The sequence below is a fragment of the Dendropsophus ebraccatus genome, chromosome 14, assembly GCF_027789765.1.
Source record: "Dendropsophus ebraccatus isolate aDenEbr1 chromosome 14, aDenEbr1.pat, whole genome shotgun sequence".
Taxonomy (NCBI): Eukaryota; Metazoa; Chordata; class Amphibia; order Anura; family Hylidae; genus Dendropsophus; species Dendropsophus ebraccatus.
In genome coordinates this window covers 39,660,921-39,677,197 of record NC_091467.1, presented here as the reverse complement: position 1 = coordinate 39,677,197, position 16,277 = coordinate 39,660,921, and the positions used below count along the sequence as shown (strand labels likewise).

Below are 16,277 nucleotides of genomic sequence, written 5' to 3'. Positions count from 1 at the left end.
TCAGACATCACCAGACATACTACCAAGGGTGGTATTGGCCTGTTTGGCCCTTAATTGCCCCTCTTACGGACTCAATATTCAGCTGTGTGCGGCCCCAAACAAGCTCTGATTAGCAAGATCGGTGTTCACGTGCGGTGTCTTTAAAAGCCATCATAAAGCCATTTAAAGTCCTTGTTATTGGACACATTGGACCGCTGATTGCTGGCCCATGGGCTGATTATCAGCTGAATTCGCTTTTAATTATTATAGGGTTTAATTATTATAGGGTTCATCTGTGATACAAATTTTCTTTTGTAAATTGAGACAGCTAATATGTGAGTTGCCTTCATTTACAAGATAAACCACAGTGGAGAGCTGCTGGCAAAGAGATGTGTATTGGCAGACCAAGCCCATCCATGTAACACATAAATTTAAATAGCCTCTGTGGCATACAGTGATTTTTTTTTAGCTGGCCACAGCTTTTTGTAATGCTTAAATACTGTAAGAAGTTACTAAACCTGGACCTGCTTGGGACCCCCTTTATGAGCCAGTGGAAGAGACACTAAGAAAGAAGAGACCTGGTCACCCAATATAGTATATATATACCGATATAGTATTATATAGACTGTTAATCATCTGACTGGTCCCAATGGAATACTTTATTCGGTGGAATGTCTGTAGCTGCCCTTAGGAATAATAACTAGTCACAGGGGGTTACTGAAACTGGATCTATAGTAACCTTTCACCTTTTACTGCAAAAAGGTTTGTGTTCATGAGACAACCTTTTGTATATCTGGGTTTACATGTAGAGGGAGATTTATGAAAGGTTGTAAATATACACCTGGTGTAAACTGCCCACAGCAACCAATCACAGCTCCTTTTATATTTTACCAGAGCTGAAAGCTGAGCTGTGATTGGTTGCTGTGGGCAGTTTACACCAGGTGTATATTTACACCCTTTCATAAATCTCCCCCGTAGCCTTTTGCAATTTATACAACTATTAAAATTTTATTTATTACATCTGTGGAGCCAAATCTTGTCTTTTCTTTTGGCATGTAAAATCGATAATATATATCACTTTTAATATATATCACTATTTAAAGCGACTCTGTACCCATGATCTGGGTTCATATAGCTGCTTTTAATCTAAGATCTGTCCTGGGGTCTGTTTTGGCAGGGGATGCAGTTATTGTCATAAAAAACAACCTTTAAACTTGTAGCCCTGTGCCAAAGTGGCGCGGCCTAGAGTGTCTGTGCCCTAGGATTTCAACGCCCCTCCGTCCCTCCTCCCCGCCTTCCTCATCACTAGGAAAGCCCCCGGGCAGGATTTTTCCTATTCATCACCTGAACATTGCACAGGTGCCTTAGAGCGACTCTGTACCCATAATCTGACCCCTTAAACCACTTGTACATTCGGATAGCTGCTTTTAATCCAAGATCTGTCCTGGGGTCCGTTCGGCAGGTGATGCTGTTATTGTTTTGAAAATGACTTTTAATCCAGCAGCGCTGTGTCTAACGGCCGGGCTTACATTAGTATATGCATTAGGCTGGCACCACCTTTCTGTCCTTCCTCCCCACCCTCCTCATCATTAGGAATGCTCCAGGCAGATTGCTTCCTATTCCCCTTCTGTGTACATAATGAACATGGGCTGAATCATTAAGACACCTGTGCAAAGCTCAAACAGCAGTTTATGCTCCTGGATCATTCCTAATGCTGAGGAGGGCGGGGAGGAAGGACAGAGAGGGTGTGCCAACCTAATGCATATACAAATGTAAGCCCCGGCCGTTAGACACATCGCTGCCGGATTAAAAGTTGTTTTTAGGACAATAACTGCATCACCTGCCGAACGGACCCCAGGACAGATCTTGGATTAAAAGCAGCTATCCAAAGGTACAAGTGGTTTGGGGGGGTCAGATTGTGGGTACAGAGTCGCTTTAACGATCCAGCTCATGTGCAGTCTTCACACAGGTGATGAATAGCAGAAATAGTCCTAGGGGCGTTCCTAATGATGAAGAGGGTGGGGAGGAGGGATGGAGAAGCGGTGCAAGGTTAGAGCACAGACTCTAGGCCACGCCAATTTGACACAGGGCTGCATGTTTAAAGTTTTTTTTTATGCCAATGACTGCATCACCTGCCGAACAGACCCCAGGACAGGTCTTGGATTAAAAGCAGCTATCCAATGGTACAAGCGGTTTAGGAGGGTCAGATTGTGGGTACAGAGTCTCTTTAAAGAGCAACCTATTGTTCACAGGGGCATCCTACACTAGTACCTATTATATTTGCATGCTCTACAAGGCCTTTACTGCACATCATTCTCAAAAAGTTTATCAGAAAATAATCTCTTAGAATCTTTGTATGAGACATTGACAAAATAAGACAAAATAATTCCTTCCAACAATTCTAGTTGGTGTGATGTTTTAGTCTAAAAAAAAAAGAATCTAAAAAGCATTAATAATAAAACAACTGTGTATAAAAATATATTTTAAAATACAATAAAGATTTTCTGTGAAAAAAATAATTTATAGCCTATCCTTAGGGTAGGTTAGCAATACATGACTGGCACTCTGCAGACCATCTGTACTGTAGTAACATTACGGTAATCCATACTCCCTGTAGTGGGAGCCTCCTGTCACTTTAGCCTTGGATCCTATTTACTTCAAAAGGAGTCAAACTTGCTGTTACACAGTGGTGCCTATACACTGAGTAAAAGTCAATTGCTTTTGGCCCTGTCTTCCCTGCAGGTGCCAACCGGCTGACCATAAGGGGTGCTGGGTTTCAACTATTGATAAATTATTCTGTGGATTGGCTAGCAATAAATTTTTCCTGAACAACCTCAGTTATGTAAATCACTTGCCTAATTAGAAGTTAATGTTAACTTCTTTTTTTTTTTTTAGGTATTGGATGAGGCTCTGAAGATTTGCAACTACATTTTCACCTTAATTTTTGTCCTAGAATCAGGGTGCAAAATGATTGCATTTGGATTCCGACGCTTTTTTAAAGACAGGTAAAATATGTTTTTGTAAATTGGTAATTATTTCCAAAAGTCAGGAGGGTTTGTGTTTGACATTCTTAAACAGATACACTCGTTTTGTAAATCACAGAAGCTGTGGACCACGAAGTGCATATCTCCTGGTATCATGTATTATTATGATGCAGAGAGCTCAGAATCAGTGTAAGTCTGTGCATTACTGTACTGACACAGCCGAGTGGCAAGAAGACATATGTAACTGTACTGTACATACTGTCTATGGCACAGGTGGAGATGCGCGCGGCCGCGATTAGAGGCGAGCTGTGGAATCCGCGGCAGGTGATCCAACCGGTTTCAGTAGTGTGCGTGTACCCTTAGAAAGGAAAACTTTTTCAGCTGTGTAGAAAAGTAATTTCAAAGAGCATGTGCCATATTTTTATTCAAGGCTATGTTTCCACACAGTAACATAAAACAAAATTTTGAAAAAAAATAAAATAAATAAATAAATAAAAGAAAAATAAAACCCCAAATTTTGAGTGAAAAAAACTGCTGTATTTTCAAAGTAACAATGTACTCGATTCAAGTCTACACACTAGAGAAAACCAGCTGTAATCGAGTACAGGCGTAAAAGTGCAATAAAAAAATTCTCATTGCTGTTTGTGCAAAATAGTTTCAAGTCCCTGCACATTTTGATTAAATATGCACACTCTGCATTCCCATCTCCCATCCCATACCATCAATTTATGTCAGTCTTTTTTCATTTAAAACCAGGAAATGACAGGGCAAAATTATAATGGAAGTTGTGCAGTTTCTGTGTTTTTAACTCACTCCTGGTTTTGGTTGAAAAAAGGCTGACCAAAAGACTGATGGAAAAACTATGTCTGAACATAGCCTCAAAGTGCAGCAAAATTTTAAAAAATTGCAGTTTGGGGTTATGTTCACACATAGCATTTTCATCAGTGTTTTGGTCAGTCTTTATTTTCAACAAAAATCAGGAGTGGAACTGACAGGGCAAAATATAATGGAAAGATTTGCCCGGTTTTTGTACTTTCAACCAGTTCCTGGTTGTGATTGAAAAAAGACTGACCAAAAACTGATAGAAATACTACGAGTGGACATAGACAAACTGCAAATCTTTCCATTATAATTTTGCCCTGTCAGTTCCACTCCTGATCTTGGCTACAAATACTGGCCAAAATACAATGTGTGAACATAGCAATTTGCCTTAATGATAAATTCCCCCAATTGTTTTCTTCTTTCTCATATCTGTATCTCTTATAACTTCCAGTCTCATAATCAGATTTAAGCCTATATTAATTTAAATAGAGCAAAAAATGATATGTAATTTAATAAAAGTATACAGAGGCATTAGGATGGATCATTGCATTGAAGTCAGTTAATTTGCTGCAAAAACGGACGTTTTTTTAACCCCTTAGTAACCGCCATGCTACTAATGGGCTTTATTCCAATGCGTACGCCTTTTAACGGCGGACGCATCGGAATAAATTACCGCCCGGCGGCGGCAGCAGCAGAGCGGGTGATCAGCGGTCAGTGTGACTGCTGACACCCACCTATAAATGCCCGGAGCGGAGTTTAACCCGTTAAATGCCGCTGTCAAACCATGACAGCGGCATCTAACAGGTCCCCGTGGATCGCGGACGGCGCCGTGAGTCACTTACGTGAGCGCGATGTCCCGCGGCGCCGTCCTGTCCTCCGATGTCTCCATGGTGATCCCGGGGTCCTAATGAAGGTCCCCGGGGTCACCATGGAGATGCCTCATGCTGACAGGGGAGGCTGTGGCTATTGCCTGTCAGCATGAGGCATGATACAATACATTGCAGTACATTAGGTACTGCAGTGTATTATATCAGTGATCTAAGTATTTTACACTAGTGTACAGTAATGTACACTAGTGTAAAAGTAAAAAAAAGTGAAAAAGAATGTGCACCAAACACAACACAGCCCCCCCCCCAGCCCCCCCAATAATAAATAAAGATGCATTACATTCCCTATACCCAATAAAACGTGACATAAAAGTGATCATAAACACAAATCCTATACATATTTGGTATAGTTACACCTGTAACAACCCAATCTATAAAACTATATCAATAATTATGTCGCACGACACACGCTGTAAAAAAAAACAAAAAAAAAAAACAGTACCAGAATAGCTGTATTTTATCAATCCACTTTAGAAAATACGTCATAAAAGAGATCAAAAAGTTATATACATATAAAACTTGGTATCAATAGAAACTACAGATCTTCCCGCAAAAAATAAGCCCCAAACCAGCTCTGTTGCGCAAAAGGTAAGAACGCTATGGATCTTGCAATGCGGCAACAGTTTTTGTGGGTTTTTGCTAGGAAGATAGTTTCTATTGCGCCAAAGTGGTAATAGTTAAAAAAACCTATACAAATGTGGTATCGCCGTAACCGTAGTGACCCAGAGAATACATGTATTATGTTATTAGTGACCGCCGATACGGATTTTTACGGCGATCACCATTGGGCTCTATTCTGCTGCCATCAGCTCTTTATGGCGATGGTGCAGAATAGTGCAGCGGCGCCGGTAATGCCCGAAGCCCCCTCCTTTCAGCTAGCGGAGGTAGCTGAGGGGTTGGGGCAGAGTGTGGGCTCAGTCCCGGCACGTCCCCGCACCGGACATCGGTATAACGGCGGCCACCGGTAACGGACACTGCCAGCCCAGCTGAACGCTTTCATCTCTTCTCGCAGTGAATCCAAGGTGAGAGGAGATGAGAACATGTCCCCCCCCTGTCCCCAGAATTAACCCTAGTGACCTGGTCATTGACCCTCCCCTCCCTAGGCGGCCATCTGATCCAAGATGGCTGCCGCCATCACTGTGAACAGACTCTGTTCACAGTGATGGAATTTCTAAAAATGATCAAAGCTCCATTCTCTCCACCACCGGAGGTGGCAGAGAGCATAGGGCAATGATCGGGGACCACCCGGTGTGGTCCCAGTACAAGCAATCAGCGGTATATACTATATACCACTGATCGCTTGTTCCAAATGGTGCCGGCACTTTTTTACCCGTCACCAAAGTCAAGTGCCCTGGATTACCCGTAACCACCCTGGATTACCTGTAACCACCCCAGATTACCCATAACCACCCCAGATTACCTGTAACCACCCCAGATTACCCGTAACCACCTCAGATTGCCCATCACCACCCCAGATTGCCCGTCACCTCCCCAGATTGCCCGTAACCCTTAGATTGCCCGTAACCCCCCAGATTGCCCGTGACCATCGCAGACAGCCCGTAACCATCGCAGACAGCCCGTAACCACCACAGATTGCCACAGACTGCCTCCAGCTACCCCAAATTGCCTGTCACCACCCCAGATTGCTCGCAACCTCCCCAGATTGCCCGTCATCTCCCCAGATTGCCCGTCACCTCCCCAGATTGCCCGTCGACACCCCAGATTGCCCATCGACACCCTAGATTGCCCGTCAACACCCCAGATTGCCCGTCGACACCCCAGATTGCCCGTCACCACCCCCAGATTGCCCCTCACCACCCCAGATAGCCAGTGAACACCCCCAGATTTCCCGTAACCACCCCATATAGCCAGTAAACACCCCCAGATTGCCTGTAACCACCCCAGTTTGCCGGTAACCACCCCAGATTGGCACAGACTGCTCGTAACCACCCCAGATTGCCCATAACCACACCAGATTGCCTGTCGCAACCTCAGATAGCCAGTAAACACCCCGAGATTGTCCATTACCACCCAGCGTTCCATGTGCAGGACCAGTTGCAATGGGATGGACAGAATTCCAGTACCGGAGTAAAACGAGGCACAACTCTCCATGCATATACTCAAGACGGGAACAAGTGTGCAGCCTTCCTGCAAACCTCCCGCCAGGGCCGTAACAAGATGCAGACCTCCTCTCCAAATTCCAGAAGGATGAACAGGCGCAGCTACTCCCAACAGATGTAAAAAAACTACTTTATTAAAATAATAAAAACATGTATAAAAGGCTCAGCATTACGCGTTTCTAGACCGGACTGGTCTCTTCATCAGATGCTGTTGGGAGTAGCTGCGCCTGTTCATCCTGCTGGAATTTAGAGAGGAGGTCTGCAGATAGCCAGTAAACTTTCACATATTGCCTGTAACTTAAAATGACACTCCTTCCCTTCTAAACCCTGCTGTGTGCCCATACAGTGGTTTATGCCCACATATGAGGTACCATTGTACTCAGGAGAAGCTCCGTTACAAATGTTGGGGTGCTTTTTCTCCCCTGTTCCTAGTGAAATAGAAAATTTTCAAACTAAACAAACATGTTATTGGAAAAATTAAATTTTTTTCTCTTTTACTGTCTAGTTTTGAATACTTGCCTCCAATACCTGTGGGGTCAAAATGCTCACCACACCCCAAGATGAATTCTTTGAGTAGTGCACTTTCCTAAATGGGGTGACTTTTGGGGGGGTTCTATTCTGCAGACATTAAAGGGGCACTGCAAACGCACCTAGCCCTCAGAAATTTCTTCAGAAAAATCATACACTGAAAATGCTAATTGGCGCTCCCTTCCTTCTGAGGCCTGCTGTGTGCCCATACAGTGGTTTACGCCCACATATGGGGTACCGTTCTACTCAAGAGAACCTGAGTTACATATACTGGGGTGAGTTTTCTCGCCTCTTCCTTGTGAAATTGAGAAATTTCAAACTAAACAAACATATTATTGGAAAAATTCTATTTTTTCATTTTTACTGTCTTCTTTTGAATACTTTCCTCTAATACCTGTGAGGTCAAAATGGTCACCACACCCCAAGATGTATTTTTTGAGGGGTGTACTTTCCAAAATGGGGTGACTTTTGCAGGGGTTCTATTCTGCTGACACTACAGGGGCTCTGCAAACGCACCTGGCGCTCAGAAACTTCTTCAGCAACATCTGAACTGGAAATGCTAATAGGCGCTCCTTCACTTCTGAGCCCGGCTGTGTGCCCATACAGTGGTTTACGCCCACATATGGGGTACCATTGTACTCAGGAGAACCTGCGTTACAAAATTTGGGGTGCATTTTCTCTCATGTTTATTATGAAAATGAGATACTTTAATATTAACAAATATATTATTGGAAAATTTCTATTTTCCACTTTTTTCCGGCCTAATTGTGAATACTTTCCTCCAGCCCTTGTAGGGTTAAAATGCTCATTATACCCCTAGATTATTTCTTTAAGGTGTCTAGTTTCCAAAATGGGGTCACTTATGGGCGTTTACAGTATACAAGCCTCCTAAATCAACTTAAAAAAAGAACTGGACCCTTAAAAAAAATCAGTTTTGGAAATTTTATGAAAATTTCATAATTTGCTGATACACTTCTAACCCCCGTAATACCCTAAAAAAGTGAAATATGTTTACGAAATGAAGCCAGAATAAAGAGGACATATTGATAATGTGATTTACTAACTAATTTATGTGATATGACTTTCTTTTTTTAGAAGCAAAGAATTTCAAAGTTCGTAAAATGCAAATTTTTTAAATTTTTCATGATATTTTGATGTTTTTCACAAAAAACACACAAGACAGTGACCAAATTTTGCCACTAACATAAAGTACCATATGTTAGGAACAAAGTATCTCAGAATCGCTAGCATACGCTAAAGCATCACTGAGCTATAAGCGCATAAAGTGAGACAGGTCAGATTTTGAAAAAGGAGCCTGGTCATTAAGGTCCAAATAGGCTTGGTCCCTAAGGGGTTAAATAGCTAAATTGAATGTTTTTTCTCCATTTTTGACGTTGTGTGAACATAGCCTATTAGTGCTGGACTAAGCAAGGTAAATATGCTGTATTTTAATATTTTCTACTTCTAGCAGGCTGTAGGTAAACATGTAATGGGACAGCTGTAGCTTTTACATTTGTCTGTGAGAAGGGAGAATTGATTTTTTTTTTAAACTTAAATAGAGGGTAATTTCACATTCACAACCACTCTCAAATAGTTCATGCAAAAGGCCATAACTGATTCTATTCTGTATCTATTCTGTATCTAAGCATTACACGTACACACTCATTGGTTTAATACTTCACTTTCTCTATTGCCATGCTGCAGGTCTATTGGCCATATGTTGCATCTTCTTATTCAGAAAACAACTGATTGTTTTGGATCCCAGCAAAATACTTTGTGACTCTTAGTCCTGTGAGACCCTACTAAATAATCTTTCTTTTGTCTTTGCTATATTACAGATGGAATCAACTAGACTTAGCAATTGTTCTTCTTTCAATTATGGGGATTACACTGGAAGAGATCGAAGTCAATGCATCATTGCCTATTAACCCAACAATTATTCGCATTATGAGGGTTCTGAGAATTGCAAGAGGTATGTAAGCTGCAAATATGCTTTAAGAAGTTTGTATATTTATCTCTTTTAAAGGGAAACTAGAAGAATCTAACCTCTGGACCGCTAACCTTTCTATTGTGCATGAAGCACTGAGGATAATGGTAATTTTCTTCATCTTCAGCACCATTTTTGTGCTATTAGAAGTTTAATCCTTACCCCAATGAGGCTTTTTGGTTCACTGAGGGTGGGACTACCGCTCATAGTGCTCTCATCTGGTCAGCCCACAGTGCACCAGAACATCTGATAAGCATAAGGATTAAACTTTAATAGCATGGAAACAGCACTGAGGATGAAAGTAAGAAACTTGCCTTCATCCTCAGCACTCCGTGTGCAATAGGGAGACATCAGCAGGTTAAATTCTTCTAACCTGCTGATAGTTTTCCTTTGATGTATAGCTCTAGTACCAGTCTGAACAGGTACTATTTGTGAATTTAGTAGTCTTGGATAAAGATGTTTCTACCCTTCAATTTCTTTTATTTAGTTTAGGGTCCTTTTACACAAAAAGATATCTGACCAATTTATCTGACAGATTTTTTAAAAAATCTGTCAGATAAATTGGTCAGATATCTGTGTGTGTAAAAGTACCCTTACATTTAGCATTTAGTTAATGTTTTTTCCATTAGTTCCATTAGCAGTACAATAGATGGGGTGTTTTTGTCCCTGTGAGTCCGTAGGAAGAGCGAATGTCTTACTGAAAAAAAACTATTTGCATAAACTAAATTTGCATTCCCTAAAGTGTATATGTGTGCTACTATCGTAGACACAGTGAGTAAGTTATAAAGTAACTAACAAAAATAATAAGAGAAGCATGTGCTGCTAATGGGACAAAAGGGAAAAAACATTAAAATGTTTAATGTTAACTTCCCTGTCGGCCCCTTAGTAGCATAATAGATGGGGAATTAGTAAGTAGAACCGCCATTGGGAGGGCCATAAGGCATAACAGAATTCAAAATATTGCTTCTCATGGCTATTAGGTCAATTACTGGAAGACTCCACCGGCAGACTATATGCAAGAAAATGCCCCTGTCCAGGGAAGAGTCCTCTGGAACTGTTAGACTGTGGCTGAGACAATCTGCTAGTACTTTCTGCACACCTCTGATGTAGACGTAGGATAACCTGTAGGGTCTTTCTCTAGAATTCCTCCTCTTGGAGGGCAGGATAAAATCAAGAATCCTTACAGTGCTTGTCTGTCTGCCCCAGCGCCCCCCAGATGGTCGCATGCCCTCCTCCTATGCTAGATATGCAGCCTGTAGCAAGCGCTCCCCGGCCCACCAAGGCTCAGGACCCGGCAAATTAATGTGCCGGGTATGTTTGGTAAGCTCCGCCCCCTGCTGACAAGCCCCCCGACGTTGACCGCTGGTGGGATACTGACTTTGTCCTTCCAGAGTGCACAGGGCTTTTATCCATTATACTGCTGAGGGGCAGCAAGTAAGGGGAGGAGGTACAGGAGGGAGAGAGCAGGGAGAATAATAAAGGGAGACAGCAGCAGCCACATCCCTCAGTATGCTGGAACAGACTATTGTTCCTGCTATGAGGAAACCAGAGCGATTAGCAGCCGCAGCAGCCTGTTCTCAGCACTGATGTACTACTGCCATATGCTGCTGGCTGGAAAGCAGTGGCGTAGCTACCATAGAGGCAGTGAAGGCGGTTGCTATGGGGCCCGTGGAGGGAGGGAGCCCAGGGAAGATAAGAGCCTCCTGTGTCCTTTTGCTTAGCCCTTAGTGACCCAGTGATCTCTTACATGCTGCAACACAAACAAAGGGTTAATTAGCTCTATGATAACCTCTGACCTCTGTTCTCTGAGCTCCTGCAGAGGTCAGGGGTTATCAGTGCAGGAGTAGTGAAGGAGAAAAGTAATTGTCTTCTGTATTAACCCTTTGTTTGTGTTGCCGCATGTAAGGGTAACATAATCGGTTAGGGGCCCTTTCAGACTCGCTCGCCCCTACCCTAGGCTGAACCTCTAGCTTCGCCCTTGTGTGCAGGAGCACCAATCAGGAAGGCCACGGACGGCCGCAGAGGCACCTGTCCTCCTGTGCACTGGTAAGTACCTTTATCGTCAGTTGGATGTTTAGGGGGCTGGGGTTTAGGGGTGGCGCTCGTTGTAGTAGGATTTAGTCTATCATATCTAAATCCTTTAGCTTCCCACCATGTTTGTGGTTTCATTTTGGGGGTTGTCTGGAGGGGTGGGAGGCTGTAGGATTTAGTCTATGTCACTATTAGGAGGTATCAACAGAGGTAGGGGGGGCACCAAAAAAAAGTTTCGCACAGGATGCCATCTACCTTAAGGCCGGCCTTGCCCATAGCAAAAAACTGTACGGGGCCCCCCTCCCCTTCACACAATACAAAGCACTGCGCTAATATACATAAATATATATATATATATATATATATATATATATATATACTTGATGCCTGCAGCCACAAGAGTGACTGGCAGAGCAGAGAACCAATGTTGATCGCTCTGTCAGTCCACTGTATTTATTTAGAAGAGCCCATTGGGAGCCCTTATGATCAAATACATAGGTGCAGGAGCAGACTTTCTTCTGCTTTACCCCTATGTACTGCAATGTGTAAGTGACCCAAAGTTCACTTACAAGCTGCAACACAAAAAAAGGTAAAAAAGCATAAGACAAGGAGATCTCTGCTTCACTGGTAGTGCACTGATAACCAGGGGTTATCAGCGCAGTGAAGCAGAATACTCCTTGTCTTCTGTTTTTTAACCCTTTGTTTGCCTTCTATTCTAAATACGGATGATAATAGTTCCATGGAATAGGGCCTTAAGTGTGTGTCAGTCGTGTGTGTGTCAGTCGTGCGTGTGTCAGTAATGTGCGTTTGTGTATTTTAGTGGTGTCTAAAGTGATTGTGCATAGTGGATGGATGGATGAAGGACCTGCTGAGGCTTGCTGAAGGGCCCGCAAAAACGTGGAGCCAGCCCTGTATTCTAGGGGCAGAGTTTATGCAAATTGTTTATTTTATTAAAATATTCGTTCATTCGACAGGCTCAAAGGGGCAGAGACATCCCATTGATTGTGCTGCTAAGGGGACAAAGGCAATGCTAGCAAAACACTAAACAGAAAATAATTCACATCACTACCACTGGGCGATCACACATAGACACATATTGCAAAGCTTCTAAGGGTATGTTCACACTGAGGAATTCACGAGGAATTGAAGAGAAGTTTTCTCCTTAAAATTTCTCGCCTTTCAGCTCTGGCGGAATGCAAGCGGAATTCAAGCAGAATTCAAACGCCATTGACTTCTATAGGATTCCTATAGGCCGAATACGGATTCATGATCGAATTTTCCTGATTATGCCGTGTGTACAAATGAGCTGAAATGAGCTTATACAGTATATAATGGAAAATAAAAATATTTTACGGGCGAAATTTCAAGCAGATTCCACATGCATTTTGACACGGAATCTGCTTGAAATTCCACGCCAATTTCTCAGTTGGAAATCTAATAGAGCAAGTGCTTGTGATTGTGTAACCTAATTGGCAGCTTCAATATGTACTGTAGAAAATACTGTAGAAAAGAAGACCCATGTCCATCACACTCAGCCTCACTTAGATGAGTCATAATTATTCATAATTTATAAACGGCATTTGTCATTAGATAAACATCTACAGTACTCATTTTAAATGCTGTCACTGTATATCCCATGAATACCTATTGGTAAGTAATAATTTATTAAAATAGACCAGATACTTCTTTATAAGGGTACAAACCCACTTGCCGACTCAGTGAGTCCCCTTGCTGCGTATTTGCAGCGAGACTCGCTGCGGATCCGGCCCCTATTATTTTCAATGGAAGATTTTGTCTGCAGCCCACCCCATTAACCCCCTGGCCGCCAGACATTATACATTACCGGGTCCCCGTTCCAAGCTTGCTCCGCCGAAGCTTGTGGATCCGGCAAGTGGGTTTGTACCCTAAGTATATACTTTTTTAGGTACCTGTTTAAGGGCTTCCTTTCATTTCATTTCTTTTATATCTTCTAGAAATGTATGATGTGTTTTTGTGTGTCCCAATACACTCTAGCCCTATTCATTTACATATATAAAGTATATACAGTGGGGGAAAAAGTATTTAGTCAGTCACCAATAGTGCAAGTTCTCCCACCTAAAAAGATGAGAGGAGTCTGTAATTTACATCATAGGTAGACCTCAACTATGAGAGACAAAATGAGAAAACAAATCCTGAAAATCACATTGTCTGATTTTGTAAGAATTTATTTGCAAATTATGGTGGAAAATAAGTATTTGGTCACCTACAAACAATCAACATTTCTGGCTCTCACAGACCTGTAACTTCTTCTTTAAGAGTCCCCTCTTTCCTCCACTCATTACCTGTAGTAATGGCACCTGTTTAAACTTGTTATCAGTATAAGAAGACACCTGTGCACACCCTCAAACAGTCAGACTCCAAACACCACTATGGTGAAGACCAAAGAGCTGTCAATGGACACCAGAAACAAAATTGTAGCCCTGCACCAGTCTGGGAAGACTGAATCTGCAATAAGCAACCAGCTCGGAGTGAAGAAATCAACTGTGGGAGCAATAATTAGAAAATGGGAGACATACAAGACCACTGATAATCTCCCTCGATCTGGGGCTCCACGCAAAATCTCACCCTGTGGGGTCAAAATGATCACAAGAACGGTGAGCAAAAATCCCAGAACCACGCGGGGGGACCTAGTGAATGAACTGCAGAGAGCTGGGACCAATGTAACAAAGTCTACCATCAGTAACACACTACGCCGCCAGGGACTCAGATCCTGCAGTGCCAGACGTGTCCCACTGCTTAAGCCAGTACATGTCCGGGCCCGTCTGAAGTTTGCTAGAGAGCATTTGGATGATCCAGAAGAGTAGAAGAGTATTTGGAGAATGTCCTATGGTCTGATGAAAGCAAAGTGGAACTGTTTGGTAGAAACACAACTTGTCGTGTTTGGAGGAAAAAGAATACTGAGTTGCATCCATCAAACACTATACCTACTGTAAAGCATGGGGGTGGAAACATCATGCTTTGGGGCTTTTTCTCTGCAAAGGGGCCAGGATGACTGATCCGGGTACATGAAAAAAATGAATGGGGCAATGTATCGTTAGATTTTGAGTGCAAACCTCCTTCCATCAGCAAGGGCATTGAAGATGAAACGTGGCTGGGTCTTTCAACATGACAATGATCCAAAGCACACCGCCAGGGCAACAAAGGAGTGGCTTTGTAAGAAGCATTTCAAGGTCCTGGAGTGGCCTAGCCAGTCTCAAGATCTCAACCCTATAGAAAATCTTTGGAGGGAGTTGAAAGTCCGTGTTGCCAAGCGAGAGCCCCAAAACATCACTACTCTAGAGGAGATCTGCATGGAGGAATGGGCCAACATACCAACAACAGTGTGTGCCAACCTTGTGAAAACTTACAGAAAACATTTGACCTCTGTCATTGCCAACAAAGGATATATAACAAAGTATTGAGATGAAATTTTGTTACTAACCAAAAACTTATTTTCCACCATAATTTGCAAATAAATTCTTACAAAATCGATTTTGTAAGATGTGTTTTTGTAAAATGTGATTTTCTGGATTTGTTTTCTCATTTTGTCTCCCATAGTTGAGGTCTACATATGGTGTCAATTACAGGCCTCTCTCATCTTTTTAAGTGGTGGAACTTGCACTATTGGGGACTGACTAAATACTTTTTTTTCCCCACTGTATACGGGCCACAAACACAAAGTGATGAGAAAAGGTGCTCTAGAATTGTTATTTCATATGGAATACTCAGATTTTTTTTTTTTTATTGTTTAATTTTTAATTATTTTGCCATTATTTTCCAGTTCTGAAGTTACTGAAGATGGCTGTTGGGATGAGGGCTTTGCTGGATACAGTTCTACAAGCCCTTCCTCAGGTACAGAAAAATAAAGACATGTTACACACACTTGATATATCCTTTAAAGGAGACCTGTCACCCCCCGTGCCGGAACATAGCCCGGGCCGACCCCCGGTGCAGACCCATATACTTACGGCTTTCAAAAAGTCTGGAGCTGTCATTCTCTATGGGACTCATCTCTGGTGAGCGCTAAAGATGAGCGGACGTCTGACTTTTGGTCCGACGGCATCGGCGCTCTCTTGTCATGCCTGTGATCCCGGCCGCATAGTTGCGATCCCGCGAATATGCAACCAGGTTATTCCAGGGATTTCAACATCGATTCCCTGGAATATCCTGGCCACATATTCCCGGGAACGCAACTATGCGGCCGGGATCACAGGCATGACGAGAGAGCGAACTGCTTTCGGACCAAAAGCCTGAACAGTTCGCTCATCTCTAGTGAGCGCACGCACGGCTTCAGATCGGGATATCTCGCTGGTGGGACAGGCTCCAGGACCAGGAATTCTCGGAAACGGTACGTATATGTGTCTGCACTGGGGGGTTGGCCGGGCTCTTATACGGGGGGCCCGATACGGGGGGTTACAGGTTCCCTTTTATGTAGATTTAGTTATTGGACTGATCTGTTCCTGATAATTTTTCTGTGTAAAAGGGACAGAAATCTGCTGACCAACAAGCTAATCATCGGTGTCATGCATGTTGCCACAGGATATATACGGCTGACAATGATGAATTTAAACCCTTAAGGACAGAACTTAAAATGGCCTTAAAGGGGTATTCCACTCAAATGTAACTTTTGATATGTTGCTGCCCATGGTGAGACAAACAATTCATTCCATACTTGTTATTATCTATTTAGTTTGCCAGTTCTCAGCTGCTGCTTTTTACTGAAAATAAAAAAAAATCAATTTGAGGCTTTCTATCTGTCTTCTCCTCCCTTCTGAGACAGCTGATGTAAATAGATTCCTGGCAGGCTTTATCTGCAACTTTGGAGCTTTTTTATAATGCTGTGAGGGATAAACACATTGAGATCATGAGCAACTTGACCTCAGATTAACCCTCCCAGCATTACAAAGAAGATACAATGTTG

At 42.7% G+C, this 16,277-nt stretch overlaps 1 protein-coding gene across 1 annotated transcript in view; it reads left to right on the top strand.

Moving 5' to 3' along the window:
* Positions 1–16,277, top strand: part of CACNA1G (calcium voltage-gated channel subunit alpha1 G) — a 359,907-nt gene that overhangs the window by 239,667 nt on the left and 103,963 nt on the right. The window contains exons 26-28 of the mRNA XM_069953244.1: positions 2,875–2,984; positions 9,159–9,292; positions 15,138–15,208. Of these exons, the coding sequence (XP_069809345.1) occupies positions 2,875–2,984; positions 9,159–9,292; positions 15,138–15,208 (315 nt within the window). The remainder of the gene's footprint in view (positions 1–2,874; positions 2,985–9,158; positions 9,293–15,137; positions 15,209–16,277) is intronic.